Genomic DNA, 20,877 nt, shown 5'->3' on the forward strand with positions numbered 1-20,877 from the left:
GACAAAATCAAGTCGGACAAAAGATGACAGCAACAAAATGACACGATCCAAACGAATTCAAGAACAGTCAAGAAATAAAGTAATTGACATCTATCAGTGTGGAAAGGGTTACAAAAGCAATTCCTAAAGCTTTAGAATTCAAATTGAGAGATTATCGAACAGTAGTGAACCTTTCCAGGAATGGTCGGCCTCCAAAGATTACCCCAAGAGAACGGCAAAACTCATCCAGTAGGCCAGGACAACTTCCAAGAAGTGCAGGCCTCCCTTGCCTCAGTTAAGGTCAGTGTTCATGACACAAAAATAAGGAAGAGAGTGGGCAAAAATGGCATCCATGGCAGAGTTCCAGGGCAAAAACCACTGCTGACCGAAAAGAACATTTTATATTATTTTTGAAAAAACACATCTGAATGATTCTCAAGTATTTTGGGAGAATATAATATGGACTGACGAAATGAAAGTTGATCTTTTTGTTAGGTGTGTGTCTTGTTATATTTGGCCTAAATGTAGCACAGCATTTCAGAAAAAAACATAATGCCAACAGTCAAACATGGTGGTGGTAGTGTGATGGTCTTGGGCTGCTTTCTCCTTCAGGACCTGGACAACTTGCTGCAATTCTGCTTTTTAACAGAAAATCTTGAAGGATTTTCTGTTAAAGAGTTCAGTTCGTGACGTCGAGCTCAAGCGCACTTGGGTTCTGCAGCAGGATAACGATCCAAAGCACACCAGCAAGCCAACTTCTGAATGGGTTAAAAAAACAAAATGAAGGTTTTGGAGTGGCCTTGTCAAAGTCCAGACCTGAATCCGATTGAAATGCAGTGACATGACCTTAAAAAGGCCGTTAATGCTCGAAAACCCTCCATTTTGGCTGAATTCAAACAATTCTGCAAGGAAGAGTGGGCCAAAATATCTCCACAGAGATGTGAAAGACTCATTGCCAGTTGTAGAAAATGCTTGATTTCAGTTGCTGCTGAGGATGGCCCAACCAGTTATTAGATTTAGGGACCATTACTTTATTGCACAAGGCCAGGTAACTGAATTGTTTTTTTTTCCTTAATAAATTAAATCATCATTTAAAAACAGCATTTTAAATTCACTTGACTTCACTGTATAACCCAAGTTCACACACACACAGACACACACACACACACACGCACGGCTTGGAAACTGCTCTGATCTTAAGTCCCCAGATTTGCATAAAAGACGATTAAAAGCTTGTTGTGCCACTTACACAGACCTTGGATGAGTATATTCACCCCAGGGTGCATGTACCCTGCACACCAGCACAGACAAAATACTGTCTGGCCCCTTATCACAAACCATTTCTGAATTGAAAGATTTAGAAAGTTGAGCGCGGAACTGTGGAATGTGTGCTCTAAGTTATAGAGCAGTGCCATATCATTCTGTCTACAAAAATACTTTTACACTGTAAAAAAATGCAATGTCATGAATTTGATGGTATTGGGAGTAATTAGATACATTAGCACATGCGTTCTCACGTGCGAGGACAACAAATGAAGTCAAGCAATAACATGAGCCATATGTCTGAGAGCAGAGCAGCACCATGTCAGCTTCTGCTGATGGTTATTTTATAATTTGTAGCAAGTGAATAATAAATCAATAATAACTTTATAGCCCCCGTTGGCTCTTGAGACACCTGGAGGTCTGTGAAATAATTTTCAAAATACAGTAAATGGAGTAAATGGTGTATTACAACCCCCAATTCCAATGAAGTCGGGACGTTGTGTTAAACATAAATAAAAACAGAATACAATGATTTGCAAATCATGTTCGATCTATATTTAATTGAATACACTACAAAGACCAGATATTCAATGTTCAAATTGATAAACTTTATTTTTTTTTAGCAAATAATCATTAATTTATAATTTTATGGCTGCAACACGTTCCAAAAAAGCTGGGACAGGGTCATGTTTACCACTGTGTTACATCACCTTTTCTTTTAACAACATTCAATAAACGTATGGGAACAGAGCACACTAATTGTTGAAGCTTTGTAGGTGGGATTCGTTCCCATTCTTGCTTGATGTACAGCTTCAGCTGTTCAACAGTCCGGGGTCTCCGTTGTCGTATTTTAAGCTTCATAATGCGCCACACATTTTCAATGGGAGACAGGTCTGGACTGCAGGCAGGCCAGTCTAGTACTCGCACTCTTTTACTACGAAGCCACGCTGTTGTAACACGTGCAGAATGTGGTTTGGCATTGTCTTGCAGAAATAAGCAGGGGCGTCCATGAAAAAGACGTTGCTTGGATGGCAGCATATGTTTCTCCAAAACCTGTATGTACCTTTCAGCATTAATGGTGCCTTCGCAGCTTTGCACATAGAAACAAACAACTATCAGTACTCACATTCACATTCACACCTACGGGCAATTTAGAGTCCTCAATCAACCTACCATATATGTTTTTGGGATGTGGGAGGAAACCGGAGTGCCCGGAGAAAACCCACCCAGACACGGGGAGAACATGCAAACTTCACACAGGCAGGGCCGGGATTTGAACCCCAGTACCCAGAACTGTGAGGCAGATGTGCTAACCAGTCGGTCACCGTGCCGGCTAGGTTGAACATGATTTACAAATAATGTATTCTGTTTTTACCCACACCTGCTCGGCGCCTCTCACCGTGGGCAACTCCAGAGTGGAAGAGAGTCCAACCCCTCTCGAGAGGACTGGTAACAGAGCCCAAGCTGTGCGTGGAGGCTATATCTAGTCGGAACTTCTCGACCTCACACACCAGCTCGGGCTCCTTCCCTGCCAGAGAGGTGACATTCCACGTCCCTAGAGCCAGCTTCTGTAGTCGGGGATAGGATCGCCAAGGTCCCCGCCTTCAGCCACCGCCCAGCTCGCACTGCACCCGACCCCTATGGCTCCTCCCTCAGGTGGTGAGCCCAAGGGAAGTTCTGTTTTTCGTGGACACCCTTATGCTTGAACATGGTGTTCGTTATGGACAATCCGTGATGAGCACAGAAGTCCAATAACAGAACACCGCTCGGGTTCTGATCGGGGGGGCCGTTCCTCCCAAAAACGCCCTTCCAGGTCTCACTGTCATTGCCCACGCGAGCATTTAAGTCCCCCAGCAGAACGATGGCGTCCCCAGCGGGAGCGCGCTCCAGCACCCCCTCTAAGGACTCCAAAAAGGGTGTGTACTCTGAACTGCTGTTTGGTGCATAGGCACAAGCAACAGTCAGGACCCGTCCCCCCACCCGAAGGCGGAGGGAGACTACCCTCTCGTCCACCGGGGTGAACGCCAACGTACAGGCGCCAAGCCAGGGAGCAATAAGTATACCCAAACGGGAGATCGGCAGGCAGATCGGTGCAGCGTCTGCAGTGATGCGGACTTTGTGTTGATCTGTTGTGGTAAAGAAGGAGCTAAGCCGAAAGGCGAAGCTCTCGATTTACCGGTCAATCTACGTTCCTACCCTCACCTATGGTCACGAGCTGTGGGTCGTGACCGAAAGAACAAGATCCAGGATACAAGCGGCCAAAATGAGTTTCCTCCGCAGGGTGTCTGGGCTCTCCCTTAGAGATAGGGTGAGAAGCTTGGTCATCCGGGAGGATCTCAAGAGTAGAGCTGCTGCTCCTTCACATCGAGAGGAGCCAGATGAGGGGGCTGGGGCATCTGATTCGGATGCCTCCCGGACGCCTCCCTGGTGAGGTGTTCCGGGCACGTCCCACCGGGAGTAGCCCCTGGGGATGACCCAGGACACACTGGAGAGACTACGTCCTTCGGCTGGCCTGGGAACGCCTCGGGATCCCCCCGGAAGAGCTGGATGAAGTGGCTGGGGAGAGGGAAGTCTGGGCGTCCCTGCTAAAGCTACTGCCCCCACGACCCGACCTCGGCTAAGCGATAGAAAATGGATGGATGGATGGTATTCTGTTTTTATTTATGTTTAACACAACGTCCCAACTTCATTGGAATGGGGGTTGTATAAAAGGGTGAATCATTACAAAAAGGTTCATAACTACGAATGAAAACTTGTGAATATCCCTCACATTTATTAACTTTGCTAATCGCTTGCTAATATGATTAATACATATTCAAGTCAACTGCATAATATAAATCACCCAATCACCCATCACCCAAACGAGCCACATTTGAGAATATGAATATTTTTTATATCGAGTTTGCTCTGTCTGTGGCTGTATTGTGGCTCTGAGCAACCAACAAGCTCACATCGCTGTGATATCACATCACTGAGCGTAATCTTGTGATCACAGCGTATATGACGTTACGTTTGCTACAAGCTGAGTTTGAATGTAAACAAACAACTGCATTTTTCTAACAGTCAATAATTCATCCAATGGCATGTAACACACATAAACGATTGGTTCAATTCTCCTATCCTATGTAGTCCTCCCTCTCGCTTCAATTTACTGCATTTTGCCACCAGGCTCTCCATATCTCCTCTGGGATGCATTCTTCACCGAATGGACATTGGCCAACTCCACATTCAAACAAAGGCGAAAGTCCAATTGCACTGATATTCTCCGCACATTAAAATACCATGGCCAAAAGCCTGCAGTACAAATGGCCCGGTATGACACGTAAAGGGTGGAATGTATAAAATAAGGGGAAAAGTAATGGAGAGCTTATAACTGGCGGCACCATATCCCAAAAACCGGCATGGTAGGTTGATTGAAGACTCTAATTAGCCCCTAGGTGTGAATGTGAGTGCGAATGGTTGTTTGTTTACGTGTCCTGTGATTGGCTGGCGACCAGTTCAGGGTGTATCCCGCCTCCCGCCCGAAGATAGCTGGGATAGGCTCCAGCAGCCCGCGACTCGCGTGAGGATAAGCGATACAGAAAATGGATGGATGGATCTTATAACGAGGCCGCTGTTGAAGGGGCACACAACGAGCGCCGATACCCCCAAAATGCTGAAAACTGTCCAAAAGGGCTTAACATGATGCACAACCAACATTAAATGAAAAGAAAAGGGTGAAAAAATACAAATGATGTCGAACATTTGTAGAACTATTGTAATGGGCTGCCAACTCACAGGCGCCTCTTTCATAATAACTAATTTATTTTAATCAAACAATTACAGTGGAGGTCATTACAAGTCCTGTTTTAAGACATGCAAGTATTCACACAGCAAGAAAAATATGCATTTATCGAAAAATTTATGTATTACTTCAAGATGTTTTGATAATCGGCAACTAGATTGAACCATAGCCTTCTGAATCATAATCAAATTATATCGTGAGATGGTGAGAGATCCCTGTCGCTAATCATCAGTTATTTTAAGGCCTGGTACACACATAAGGATGTTTTTTTTTTTTTTTTTTTTTTTTTTTTTAATCTGTGAGAGACCCCACACATGAAGATAAAAAAATCAGGCATTTAACCGTGTTGGTTGTATCGTGTCTCGTGTGCTTTGATAATCTCGACACAGGACACCACGCACATATTATGTTCTACCACTGATCTCGAAGTTTCGCATAATCGCACGTGATCTCATAAAAATGAAGACGAGCAGACGGGTATGCACCGATGTTACCCGAATGTTTCCGAAGGGAATCCACTTTTATCCAAAAATCTGACATTGGGTAGAACATATTTATTAATTTTTTGTTTTGTTTTATTTGTAATTTTTTTTTGCAGGGCAGTCCTTTGATTGGTTACATTGCATTCTATGTCACCATTCTCGGCGCCATGACGCCGGGAGATGTCGGCTTTCCCCACACACGAAGAGTTTTATTCGTAAATATTGAACATTTTCGTTATTTAAGATTGTCGGCCCCCACCTGTTTTGCAACTTACTATCGGAACAAATTCACTCTTAGCACACCTCAGACCTCAAGATAATCTTATCTGATAATCTTATAAGACATAAGACTGTCTGGCATTTGACGTGCTTGGTCGGGAAGGGGCTTAATCACCACAAAAACACACGATTGTCTTTGTGTGTACCGTGTTTAAGATTATTAGGCTGAATACAAAATTAAATAAGCATACCAATGTCCACCGTCTTGAGCGTTAAAAGAGTTTGACTCAGGTATACACTGCTTTTCTGTATATTGAAGTAATGGAACTGAATACATCAGCTCTTTATCCACATCTTTTGTTAAAAATCAGAAGCCTGCTGTGTTTACAGAGAAAAAACGTCAGAACAAGAGTGCATCATATTGTTAATATTTGATGAAAACTAAACTCACAGTGGCTGTGGGACAGAGTGAGCAGTTACCTTCTCAGTGAACATTGCTCAGTTATCCACAGTGAATATAAAGTCTACACAACCGTGTTCAAATGTCAGGTTTTTGTGGTGAAAAAAAGAGAGACCTAGATAAGCAATTTAAAAAAAATTTCCACCATTTCAACCTATAAAATGTACAACTCAATCAGGAGGAGTGGATGCACCTCAATTTCCTTCACCTAAACAGTTCGAAAACAGAAGCCATCCTAATTGCGACACCTTATCAACGCCGTTCCTCCACCATCACCAGTATCACCTTCTCTGGTCAAAATGAGGAAAGGGGGATTCCTTTCCTCATCTGTCACCAACTTGGGTGTTAAAATAGATATTCAACTCACACCCACGTCCAACACCTCTGTTAGACATCTTTTAACCACCTGAGAAACATAGGCAAACTCTGTCCAACTCTCACCCTGGCAATTGCAGACAGGCTCACCTTTGCCTCCTCCAGGCTGGACTATTACAATGCACTTCTCATTGGGATTCCTGCCAAGACCATTCAGAGACTGTAGTACTTTCAGAAAAGCGCTGCCAGGATTCTTGTGAAGGTGCGCAAATATGATCACATCACCGCCATCCCTGCACAGCCTCCCTATCCCATATAGAATTGAGTACAAGGTCTTCCTCCTCACCCACCACTGGATTCACAGACATGCCCCTCAGTACCTAAAGAAAATCCTCATCTCCCCAGACTCCTTCATGCACCCTCTGTTCTGCAACAACAAACACCCTCCAAGGCCCCAGAACCAAGCTCCGCACTTTGGGTGATTGGGCATTCTCCTCTGCAGTTCTGTGGCTCTGGAACGCACTCCTGGACCATCTGAGGGCCCCATAGAAAAAGCATTTTGCTGTGTTTTTAGTTTCTCTTTTAACTACTTATAATTTCAGATCATTTTATAATTATAACCTTTTTTATTATTAATTTACTTTTTAAAATGTTTCACTCCAGCACGCAGAGTTCTATGGATGTAAAGTACAATACAAATAAAATGTATTATTCTTATTCTTATTGTCTTATGCGTTTGGAAGAGTTCAATATTTTTTTCTTTGTTCAATAAGGCTTCATTCTTACCAACCTACCTCATAGCACCGACATACAGTATGAAGAAGACGAGAGATTGTTGTCACATGTACTAAACAGCCACTACTTGCCAAATAATCCTGCAGCTCCTGCAGTGTTGCTGTCGGCCTCTGAGCAGTCTCCCTGACTTCTCATCTATTCATCAATTTTTGAGGGACGTCCAGTTTGTGGTAATGTCACTGGTGCGTTCTTTTATGCCCTCCTTCTGATTGATACCTTGGAATCATGAGATCCTTCTGATCCTGCAGAAGCACTCTGCGGACCATGGGTTGTGCTATAAGATGTGTCAACAATAATGTCAGGAATAGCATGCTAGAACACCTGAACGTTAACTGGGTGTTAATCAGAGGCACTTTAAATTGTGGCAGGTGTGTGCTGACTCATATTTAACATGAGTTTGAATGTGATTCGTTCTTGAAGTACATACCCACATTCCCAGTTTATAAGAAGGTGTGAAGTGTGGACACTTGTAGTTAAAACCATATTGTCATTTGTTTATTTTTACTTCCCCTCAAGAAAAGATTTCCTTTTATGTTGTACAGGTCATAGGTCAGATTAATGGACGAAAAAGTATGAAATGGTTATCTTGGTCTTAATCACAAAAGCACAAAACCTGGCATTTTAACACGGCTGTGTCGACTTTTTATATTCACTGTAGGTCAAGTTTAGCTTTATATACAGTGTCTGCCATTGAGTATGAAACTGTATGCAAGGAAGCAAAAGATGCCCTGCATTTTGTGATCCATCCAAAAGCTCCAAATAGCTATGGTAGAACAGTGTAGCAACCTTGACTTTTCTTTTTTTTTTCCATTGGTTGCTCCTCATTTCAAAAGCTATAGAACTGAATCCCAACCCCAGTCAATTGCAGGACAATTTTGTTTTCCATAGTAGCACATTGTCCCTCAAATACATAATAAAGGTTTCACATATTTTACCTATAAAACCCCTTTATTCTCACGTAATGACAAACATTTGTGTAGTTTTGTATTTAGAGATGTAGTTGATTGTAAGTCAAACCATGGTCAGTCATGCAGTTGAAACTCATAAAACAGTCAGTTCAATTCTGTTGATGCATTTGTCCAAATGGTTCTGAAAAACCTATAGCTTTCGACTCCAAATACCGTATGTGCTTCATGTTTGAAAGGAAGACAGTGACAGAGGAACAATAGAAGATGGAGAAAACTGCAATGCCAACCTTTATTAGTGCTTTATTATTTTTGGAACAACCAGCGTAGCAAAATGTCAGTGATCGTCTCTTTATTTCAAAGTTGATTTTAACTCATCAATGCTTTTTGAGTCAAGACTGAACTGTCAGTCTTTAAAAATATATAATGGAACATATCTGCCAATTGTGTTAATCTCCTAAAAATTTGAAAGTGTTTTTGTAACTCACAAAATCTGCAGTTTTCTGTCAAATTCCTAAAAATGTCAAATCTAAATTTGATCTTCAGCTCTGCTCCCCGTTATAAACTGGAAAAACAATGTTGTGGAATGATAGAATCTCATGTCTTTACAAATGAGAGGCTGAAAATGTCAATGCAGTTTCTGAATTTTGTTCAATACACTTGTGAAAATAATTTAAATGGTTACACATTTCTGAAAGATCCAACAGTTCATTACTACTAATAATATAAAGGACTGGTAATGGCTAAAGACTATTCTTTCGCCACAACATGAAGTATGCAGTTAAATTAGAAATTATGTCGTCGCAGCAGTTGGAAGTGTTACATGATCTGCACATGGCTGTGCTACTATTACTCTTAAGGTGGCTTAAATCTGTTCTCATGTTCCTACTTCAGATGATACAAAAGTCATTCATGTGAAGCACTTCATCAAGCATGTCTCAGAACTCTCCTCGAATAACTTGCATGGATACTCACAGGATTTTGAGGTAAGTAGTAAATTCCTGTTTCTGCTCGAAACTTTACGGTCAAGTACGGTCACGATGAAACTGCTGCATAGTCCACTCACACTGTGAATAAAGTGAAATAAAAAGCAACAAAATGCATAAACAATACCAATTGGCAGAGCATCGAAAAACCTTGTGGGAAGAAAATGCTACATTTGCATTCGTTTATCTGACCGTATTGAAGTGAATGGGATTTTATGCAATCGGGAGAATGGATTCTGACAAGAACGAGGCAATTGTCGGCAGTTAATGACATTTATTGTGCACACAAATACAGAAGGAATCTTTGCCAACATAAGATCTCATAAAACAAAAAGCCTGATTTAAAGCTATAATCCACCATTTTTGGTGCCCCCTACTGCTGGACTACAGCATTAGAATAAAGCATTCCATCATTTCATCCCCATAGTGTTATTATATTTCTTGTAAATTGTGTTGCATAAAGTTGGGGGGGAAAATGTCTCCCGCCAACCCCTCATGGGTGAATATACACTGTGGTGTAATAGAGCTGTTGAAACTCGCAAGGTAGATAAAACAGGCGGAGAGAAATTGTCAATCAATATCCAGCGGACATATACGTTGTCTAACTACTGCGGTTCTACAGTACCTTTTGTTAATGTAGAGACACACACAAACATTTCCAGGTCCCCCCCACACCCACACCTCCCAAACCATTCAAATAATGTAAATGTACATTATAAAGTAAACCTATTTTACTTAACTAACTGACAATACTTAACTATATTTATAATGTACCTGTGCATAAAAAAGCAAAGCCTGCGGCCAAAATGTACGTGGGCGGTATACTTACATACGTTTGTGCCTCTCACCGGCCGTTCAAATAAGCAGGCATCTTTTAAACTAGTTATCGCTCCTGCGTCCTGATTCTGTAGCAAACCGCTTCTTCCAACGACAAGTATTAATGTACCCTTTTATGGTTTAATAAATGTGATAAAGTACAACATACTGTATGTGCAGCGTCAAAACACACGTCCACACATCCAATGGCTGAATCTGCGACAGGAAGATAAGGAAATTGTGACAGAGAGAAACACCCTACTCCATGTCATGACAGGTGGAAAGGCAGCAGCGTTAGACCTTTACGAGACTCATTTATAATCAAGTGGATAAAAGTTCTCGTAAACCACATTGCTGGGTTAAAAGAAATGAGATAAGGATCAACAAAAGCAATAAAAACAGATAAGCAAAGAGGAGAGGAGTATTGGGTAGCACACTTGACCACCCAAAACAGCTGCTTGTATCCGTCTCCTCCAAAAATGGTAGGTGTTGTTCATTTGCGTCAATTTTATATTGTATTATTCTGTGATTATTATTCTGTGTTTTATGATACAGAAACGCAAAATAATATTTTTTTTGTGCGCTTTTTACAACCGCGCTCCTTTTCATTGCTCGACAAAATGCCTAATTTCTAATCCTGCTACGTCATTTGCGGTGCGCCACCAACTGGGCCAGCGCGGAAAATGAATTGGGTGTTTACTAAATATATTTTTAAAAAATATATTGAAAAATACAGCAAGATGTTAGAGGAGCTGACAGGTTTAATCAGAATTGTGTCATCTCCTCTAGTAGTGGCTTAAGTGAAAATATTTTTTTTAACTAAAAAAAAAAAAAAATTGGTGGATTTCAGTTTTAAATGCTTCCATAATGGGTCAAATGGCAAAAAGAAAACAAATACTCAAAACAAAAATTTTAAAAGTTGAAGAGCACTATTTTCTTTTTCTGTTAGAAGTGGGCTACTTTCTGCTTTGAAAATGATTTGACCTGCACGGTAGTCAGGATCCTCATTATACTGTACTTCTTCACACATGGCACCCCTCCATCCTTTTTTCTGTCTCTACCTACCCTACGTTCCTGTACGCTGTCTCTTCATCTCAACCTTACCTGTGGAGGCAGACGATCACTCCACAGAGTGTGGGTTCTGGGCGAGGTTTCTTCTGTAGAAGTTTTTCTTTGCCTCCGTCGGTACCATGCGACTTAAGTGGGGTTAAGTTTGTATGAGGAGTTTGGTTCTTAACCTGCTCATTGTGTAAAGTTCCTTGAGATAACATTTGTTGTGAATTAGCACGACATACAGTAAATGACATTGACTCGACTTTACGCCACAAAGTTTTATGGATTTTTTATTGTTTTGCCTTATTTGTGTAATACCGCTCAAAATGAAAATAGTGCAGTGATCAAAACAATACCTCTAGGATCTCACGCTCATGCTTTATACATTTAGAACATTTAAAAACAGACAATGGTGTGGAGACTCTTGATATTTTGAGTACACAGGTGCATAGGTTTGTAATTTCATCTGGTATCGACTGAGGTGAAAATACCAAGAACCGATGGCACAGATATCAGTTATGGATTTACATGGTCTCACATGTATAAACATTGTATGGCAGACACCAGTGAAGCTTTCATCAGCAACAATAAGATCGGACTTTATTGATTCCTCAGCCGCGAAATTAATTCCTTAATATACAGTATATATTTCATCTTTATCCAGTCTAGAAACAAATTTTTATGAAAGGAACATATTTTAACGAACTGACTTTATGGCCTAACGTTGGCCAATAAATAACACCAGCAACAACCATCACAAAACACATAACCAAACATTTGTAAACACACACACACGAAAGAAAATACCTCACACATTCATTCATTTTCAATACATCTTATCCTCAAGAGGGTCGCGGGCACGCCATAGCCCATACCAGCTATCTTTAGGCGAGAGGCGGGCTACACCCCAAAAGGGTAGTCAGCCAATCGCAGGGCACATGCAGTATAAACAAACAACCATTCGCACCTATGGGAAATTTAGAGGGTTCAATTAACCTACCGTGCATGATTTTTGGGATGATACCAGAGTACCCAGAGAAAACCCACGCAGGCACAGGGAGAACATGCAAACTCCACACAGGCAAGGCCAGATTTGAACCCGGGTCCTCAGAACTGTGAGGCGGATGTGCTAACCAGTCCCCCACCTTTGTCACTATCACAGGAGCTGTTATGCTAGGAACCTCATAATTTGGAGCATTGAGGTAAACCAGAAGCACGCAATTATCAAAAATGATCAATTATCAAATATTTCCATATTATGATATAATAATAGTGTGATTATTTACTTTTAGTTATTGCAGATTTTTTTTATTTGAAAAATGTTAAATATATATTGTTGGATTTATCTTACCCAACATTATAAAAAATAGACACAAAAGGAATGAAGACGCTGGTTTCTTTTTCTCATGAGGAGGGCGTATGGGAGATTGTTCAGATCACAGCCTCTCAACACGCTCTAAACAATCTCTCCCGTCGCTCCTGCATTTATTTGAAAATAGGAGGGATTTACAAATCATAATGTTCTAAGCAATAAGACACAACACAAAATATTTGATAATAAGAGGGTTTTTCCCAGACATAGTATTCTAAACAATAAGACACAACACATAATATTTGATAATAAGAGGGTTTTTCCCAGACATAGTATTCTAAACAATAAGACACAACACATAATATTTGATAATAAGAGGGTTTTTCCCAGACATAGTATTCTAAGCAATAAGACACAACACAAAATATTGGACCAACACTTGTCCCGACCCGACCACATCCGATCACGTCCTTGGTCCAGGCGCCCTTTCATCGGATGATGCTGAGTCATCTTTTCGAAGGCGAGACATCTAAAATCGTCCATAATACTAATGCAAGCTAAGCAAATAAATGATAACTTCTAGAATATATTTAACATTTCCCTCCTGTTTATCATGTATTTGCACAAATTCTCATATCATCTTACAGTCACTTCATTTCGATTTTTAATTGTAGAATCATTTTTATGAAACAAATACATTTACACTCAGAGTAAACTTGTCATACATGAATGTTGTAGTTTAAACATCGTAATCACCTGGATCAGGAAACAAATCAGGTAAAACAACATCATCATCATCATCGTCATTATTATCAACCTCCAATAAAGGATAAATCTGCTCCATACGGTTCCATGTGGGTTATGGCTGTGGTGATTAATTTACTGATTAATGCCCGAATGCATGGGATACAACAACATCCACACAATGTCAGAATGGCTGCAAAAACAGCAATTGATATCAATATTGGTGAAATTAGGGTTTTATATTTACCAAAAACGTCCATTCAGCTGTTTCACAAGGAGTGTTGATTGAGGGTCCGTAGACCATCGATGGCTCTGGTCAAGCTGCCATCTGAAGCAGTATTGTTTGTTCTCCAAACATACCGCAAACACCTCCCTCTCTTGCGAGGAGCATGTCGACAGCTATGCGGTCTTTGGAACGTCCTTGAGCTGCTCGTGCACAGCTTCCAACCCACTCTGAGTCCAATTTCCTAATCTCTGTACATTGAAGTGGATATAGTTTATCCCATCAACATTTTTATTAATCGTACACCAACAGCATATGAAGTATTCAAATCCTCCTGCAACTTGGTCAGCTAATTTGTATTGATTAGGAACCCCACGAGGAACACCTATGGCGTCGATGTATGTTTTATGTTGGATAATTTTGCCTCTGCCAGGATAAATCTCTTTTTTGTCAAGTATGTCCAAAACACACAAGGAATTTGTCTCCGGTAGTTGGAGCCGCTCTAGTACAACAGACAGTCAATTTACAGAACACTTTGGAGACATAAAGACATTGACAAAAAACAATTGTGCAAAAAGATGCAGTCCTCTAGCAGCAGTTTGAATGACTAATATCGCAATAGTCCGGTGCAAAGATCATTGTGCAAAGGGCGCTGAGACTTCAAGGAGTGTATGCGGTTTAAAGTGACGAGTAGTGCGATAATCTGGGACAATGGTTGTGCAAATGTTGCAGATGCTCCTCAATCAGTGTGCAAATGGAATAATACAATCTTGTGATAATTATGCCGGAACTATGCGCAACAAAGGCCTGGGACCCATGCAAACAACACAATCTTTTCTCGCTACATTTGCTGCTTGTTCCATCAATAGTAACCAATTGTTATTTTGTCCTGAAACTCCTGTGACAACAAGGAACCAATCATCAGTAGTTATGTTGTTAACCATTCAAATTTGTCCACCTTTCTTTGAAGTTTTCAATGGCATTTTTGGTTTAACACGGTTCCTATAACACAATACTACTTGGAAGTGGGGATCTTTTCCACCAGAATAGGCCCACAAGCTCACTATCAAACACATTGGGTGACTTGTATTTCAATATTAAACTATGGGCCGTTTTGCTTATGTTAAACTTCTTTCTTTGTTCTTTTGCTGTTCTTTTTGACCAACTGGACCAATCATAACCTGTTTCACCAATAAGGTGTTTCCATTCAAAACCTATAGTTGCATACCAGTCATATCTAAATCCCCAATTCTGCCCATTCTCTTGAGCATCATTGGTGAGAGCCGCATATGGAATTATGATTAAAGCAGCTTGATTTTGGGGGCACAAAATATTAAACCGTTTTGCCGCATTTGGAGGCCATGCCCACAATTTTGATCATCAGCTGTACTCCTTTTGATACGAGTTAATGATTCAAAAAAATGTTTTTTATTATTATTATTGGGTTCGTCATATTGGTCCAGTTGGTAGGTGATTTTCTATCTAAAAAATGGGTTTTATCATTGAGGGTGGGACGTCCCATGTACCACAAAAACAAAACCAACATCATAGTAGCCAAAGTTGCTACGTAACAACTTATCGAATCTCATAACCAACGTGGGTGTGCCTTTCTGCTGAGTTCTCACTAAAAGGGTTGGTGTCTTTTTTCTTCACTGACCAGCAAGCGTTTTCAGAATCGACACATCTGCTCCCGCTCCGTTATCAGACTTTTGCTCACCTTCCCTGTTTGAGTACTCAGCTGAAATGACTCTTTTACAGTGTGTTAAATGAACCCACGTGTTTCTTTCTGCTATTTTTTAGGGCTGTAAAGTGTCAATCCATCTGTGCCACCATCCCTTTTTTTTTTTTTTTCCCTGTGCTAATGTAAATTTCATTTTGTAGTTTTGCACTTTGTTTTTCCCAATAATTGCATTCTTGTTGTGGAATACTCATATTGGCTATCAGTATAGATTGTACCATCTTTATTTATCATTAGTTTGCATGCCTCGATTAATGCTACTAATTCAGCAGCTTGTTCAGCCAATTCCTGTCAATCATGCTGCGTGCCTTCATCAAGTAAGGGTATTAGTGTGGCTGGATTTAAGGTTGTGCATCGCTCAACAGTCAAATGTGGTTGTGATAGCAAGATGGCAATGCAAGATAAATGTCTTGCAGGTGATTTGCAATAGGAGAGCAGACACTGTATGTGGGACCTTTAGGGTGAACTGCTCTCTAGTTGAAAAATAAGCTATTGGTCTTAGCTTATCACCGTATTGTTGTGTAAGTACGGAGGTCATGCAATAGCTTTTACAATCTACCATTTGAATGAATGTTTTATCATTAAATTTGGAAGGCCTAGCGCAGCACTGGACACCAAATGTTGTTTAATGTCACAGAAGGCCTTTTCTGCCTCTGTACTCCATTAAACAGGTGATGTAATTTTAAGGTTGTTTTCATACATTCATTTTGACAATGGTGCAACAATTTCTGCATAGTTTGGAATCCATGCTCTACAATAATTTGTCAGACCTAAAAATGATTATATGTTTCTTCGTCTGTGGTTTAGGATTTTTTAAGACTATAGCTCTCCTGTCTTCTAATATAGTCTTTCCTCCTATACTTAAATTATGGCCTAGATATTTAACTTGTCTTTTACATCATTGCAATTTATTTTTGTTAACTTTATGTCCCTCTTCTGTTAGATGATGCAGTAAGGTCAATGAATCTTTGCATGTGTCTTCATCTGTAGATGCCAGAAGACATGCGTGTTGTGAATTAACTTGTGAATAAATAGTTGGACTTTCACAGTAACCTTGCGGTAATCTAGTAAATGTATATATATATATATTTTTTTTTTTTTTCTCAAATGTGAATGCTGCTCTCTGTATTACTGCAGCTCATCACATTCTTTTTTATCTTCTATTTTTGTGATAAGCTGCAAGGCTGCAGACAACCGGTGTTTAACGGTGGTTTGTCTTTTATTTTTTATATAATTTGATTCCTGCAACGCGGCTATTTTTTGTGTATTTAACCAACCATTAAAGCCGTGTTCGGTTATCCCTGTCTCTAAATATTAAATTTTATCAGGATCCTGTTTCTTTTTTTCTTTTAAATTTAATTTAATGAACCTCCAACCGTTACACTGCAGTGTATTCCTGTTTTTTATTTTACTACTTCCTTTCCCCATTTGAAAGAATTTGGTTCAGTGTAATACTACCTAGGGTAGTCTAGAACACTGTTTTTTTTTTTTTTTTTTTTTTTTTTTTCAGTAGGACGGTGATTCAAATTTACTTTCTGGCGTAATTCTCACTTCAACTCTTTCGAGTGGAGAATTCTTGCCTTTGCATCCACAAAAGTCCACCGTTTACTTTCCCACTGTTTTGGTATGGAATGAAAAACCTAGTGGTTTCCCATTTCCCATTTACACTCTCATTCAAACAGTTTTCATTCACACTGGCTCGTCAGAGGACTCCGCCGTCCCATACGGAATTTAACTACGTTTGTCAACAGCTCATTAGAGGACTCCGCCGTCCTATACGGAATTTAACTACGACGCCACGAAACTTTCCTAGTTTCTTTATTTTACCCGCCATTGACTAGTATTCACAGGGTTTATTAAACACGGAATTTAAGTACGTACAGGACTCCGCCGTCCTCGCGGAATTTCTGGACTCCGGCGTCCTTTTTCCTAAAAAAAATTTAAAATTTAACTCACCAGTCGTCTTCAATCCTGTGGATTGTCGTCAACCTTCAGATCCCAGTTGAGGAGAACGAAGACCAGTCCCGTAAAGGGTCTTACTTGCCGTGGCCACGGTCTCTTAACTGGAAGTCGGCTCCACAACTGGAATCCTCGGGTGCGTTGACATCCGGCTCGAAGGACCAATTTAATGTTGGATTTATCTTACCCAACATTATAAAAAATAGACACAAAAGGAATGAAGACGCTGGTTTCTTTTTCTCATGAGGAGGGCGTATGGGAGATTGTTCAGATCACAGCCTCTCAACACGCTCTAAACAATCTCTCCCGTCGCTCCTGCATTTATTTGAAAATAGGAGGGATTTACAAATCATAATGTTCTAAGCAATAAGACACAACACAAAATATTTGATAATAAGAGGGTTTTTCCCAGACATAGTATTCTAAACAATAAGACACAACACATAATATTTGATAATAAGAGGGTTTTTCCCAGACATAGTATTCTAAACAATAAGACACAACACATAATATTTGATAATAAGAGGGTTTTTCCCAGACATAGTATTCTAAGCAATAAGACACAACACAAAATATTGGACCAACACTTGTCCCGACCCGACCACATCCGATCACGTCCTTGGTCCAGGCGCCCTTCCATCGGATGATGCTGAGTCATCTTTTCGAAGGCGAGACATCTAAAATCGTCCATAATACTAATGCAAGCTAAGCAAATAAATGATAACTTCTAGAATATATTTAACATATATATATAGGAAATGTATCAAACAGGTGTACATATGTATGAAATAGAAATAATTGAGTATAACGTTAAGAACATAGACAACACATTTAAATACAGTATCTACATTTTAGCTGGAAAGCTGTAAATCTTCAATCTCATGTTTTTGTTCATATTCCTCTAAAAGGAGCTTCATAACTGCATTTTGTGATGGTTATAAATTTGGCACTGGTCTTGTCATCCTGTGTGTGCTGTTGTAGAAGACGATTGTCTAATCGCATTGTTGTCGAGGAAAAGGCATCCAGTTACAACGACCAGACCTCGTGTGTTTAGTAAACCCAATGTTGGACGAGGATATTTAAACACAAAGCTCACCGCTTCACTACGATGAACTGTTGCATTACATGAGTGGTTATAGGCTACAGCTTAACTACAGTAGATGAAAATCGAACATCACAGTATACTCAACAAAGTAGCGGATATGCTCCCACAATTGGAGGTGCCACAGGGACTCCCAACCACTTGATAACCCCATTCCTCCACGCTGCCCTGCTGTGAGACGGCCACTAGGAGAATGCCTGGTGTACGTCAAGTAGACCTTAACCTAATTAGCAACTTCCCGTCAAATCTTGATTCCTCGCTTCAAAAGACTCCTTCAAAAGACAACCAAAGGGTTGAGGGACCATCCCTCCAAGAAGACAAGACTTCTTCTTCTTTTCCTTTCGGCTTGTCCCGTTAGGGGTCGCCACAGCGCATCATCCTTTTCCATGTAAGCCTATCTCCTGCATCCTCCTCTCGAACATCATCATGTCTTCCCTCACGACATCCATCAACCCTCTCTTTGGTCTTCTTCTAGCTCTCTTGCCTGGCAGCTCCATCTTCATCATCCTTCAACCAATATACTCATTATTTCTCCTCTGGACGTGTCCAAACGATCTAAGTCTGCTCTCTCTAACTTTGTCTCCAAAACATCGAACATTGGCTGTCCCTCTGATGAGCTTATTTCTAATTTTATCTAACCTGGTCACTTGAGAGCGAACCTCAACATCTTCATTTCCGCCACCTCCAGCTCTGCTTCCTGTGGTCTCTTCAGTGCCACTGTCTCTAATCCGTACATCATGGCTGGCCTCACCACTGTTTTATAAACTTTGCCCTTCATCCTAGCAGAGACTCTTCTCTCACATAACACACCTGACACCTTCCTCCACCCGTTCCAACCTGCTTGGACCCGTTTCTTCACTTCCTGACCACACTCCCCATTGCTCTGGACGGTTGACCCCAAGTATTTAAAGTCCTCCACCCTTGCTATCTCTTCTCCCTGTAGCCTCACTCTTCCCCCACCACCCCTCTCATTCATGCACATATATTCTGTCTTACTTCGGCTAATCTTCATTCCTCTTCTTTCCAGTGCATGCCTCCATCTTTCTAACTGTTCCTCCAGCTGCTCCCTGCTTTCACTGCAGATCACAATGTCATCTGCAAACATCATGGTCCACGGGGATTCCAGTCTAACCTCATCTGTCAGCCTATCCATCACCACTGCAAAAAGGAAGGGGCTCAGGGCTGATCCCTGATGCAGTCCCACCTCCACCTTAAATTCGTCTGTCACACCTACAGCACACCTCACCGCTGTTCTCCTGCCCTCGTACATGTCCTGTATTATTCTAACATACTTCTCTGCCACGCCAGACTTCCGCATGCAGTACCACAGATCCTCTCACAGTACTCTGTCATAGGATTTCTCTAGATCTACAAAGACACACTGTAGCTCCTTCTGACCTTCTCTGTACTTTTCCATCAACATCCTCAAGGCAAATAATGCATCTGTGGTAGTCTTTCTAGGCATGAAACCATACTGTTGCTCGCAAATACTCACTTCTGTCCTGAGTCTAGCCTCCACTACTCTTTCCCATAACTTCATTGTGTGGCTCATTAACTTTATTCCTCTATAGTTCCCACAGCTCTGCACATCACCTTTGTTCTTAAAAATGGTCACCAGTACACTTTTCCTCCATTCCTCAGGCATCTTCTCACGCACTAGAATTCTATTGAACAAGCTGGTCAAAAACTCCAAAGCCACCTCTCCAAGATGCTTCCATACCTCCACAGGAATGTCATCAGGACTAACTGCCTTTCCATTTTTCATCCTCTTTAATGCCTTTCTAACTACCCCCTTACTAATCATTGCCACTTCCTGGTCCACCACACTTGGCTCTTCTACTCTCCCTTCTCTCTCATTTTCCTCATTCATCAACTCCTCGAAGTATTCTTTCCATCTAGCTAGCACACTGCTGGCACCAGTCAACATATTTCCATCTCTATCCTTCATCACCCTAACATGCTGCACATCCTTCCCATCTCTATCCCTCTGTCTGGCCAGCCTGTATAGATCCCTTTTCTCCTTCTTTAGTGTCCAACCTGGCATACATGTCATCATATGCCTCTTGTTTGGCCTTTGCCACCTCTACCTTTGCCCTGTGTCGCATCTCAATGTATTCCTTTCGCCTGTCAGTGTCCCACTTCTTCTTAGCTAACCTTTTTCCTTGTATGATTTCCTGTACTGTGTGGTTCCACCACCAAGTCTCCTTCTCTACTTTCCTGCCAGAAGATACACCAAGTACTCTCCTGCCTGTCTCTGATCACCTTGGCTGCAGTGGTCCAGTCTTCTGGAAGCTCCTCCCGTCCACCGAGAGCCTGTCTCACCTCTTCCTGAAAAGCTGCACAACACTCGTCCTGTTTCAGCTTCCACCACATGGTTCTCTTCTCTGCCTTTGTCTTCCTAATCTTCCTCCCCACCACCAGAGTCATCTTACACACCACCATCCTATGCTGTCTAGCCACACTCTCCCCTACCACTACCTTACAGTTGGTAACCTCCTTCAGATTACATCGTCTGCACAAGATGTAATCCACCTGCGTGCTTCTACCTCCGCTCTTGTAGGTCACCCTATGTTCGTGCCTCTTCTGGAAAAAAGTGTTCACTACAGCCATTTGCATCCTAGTTGCAAAGTCTACCACCATCTGTCCCTCCAAGTTCCTTTCCTGGATGCCGTACTTACCCATCACTTCTTCATCACCCCTATTACCTTCACCAACATGTCCATTACAATCTGCACCAATTAC

At 41.1% G+C, this 20,877-nt stretch overlaps 1 protein-coding gene across 4 annotated transcripts in view; it reads left to right on the forward strand.

Moving 5' to 3' along the window:
• The window catches only part of LOC133483561 (receptor-type tyrosine-protein phosphatase gamma-like), a 499,015-nt gene that overhangs the window by 437,650 nt on the left and 40,488 nt on the right, over positions 1-20,877 (forward strand). For all 4 annotated transcript variants that reach the window (XM_061784954.1, XM_061784955.1, XM_061784956.1 and 1 more), the window contains exon 15: positions 9,097-9,188. In XM_061784954.1, coding sequence (XP_061640938.1) covers positions 9,097-9,188 — 92 coding nt within the window. The remainder of the gene's footprint in view (positions 1-9,096; positions 9,189-20,877) is intronic.

The sequence above is a fragment of the Phyllopteryx taeniolatus genome, chromosome 9, assembly GCF_024500385.1.
Source record: "Phyllopteryx taeniolatus isolate TA_2022b chromosome 9, UOR_Ptae_1.2, whole genome shotgun sequence".
Classification (NCBI taxonomy): Eukaryota; Metazoa; Chordata; class Actinopteri; order Syngnathiformes; family Syngnathidae; genus Phyllopteryx; species Phyllopteryx taeniolatus.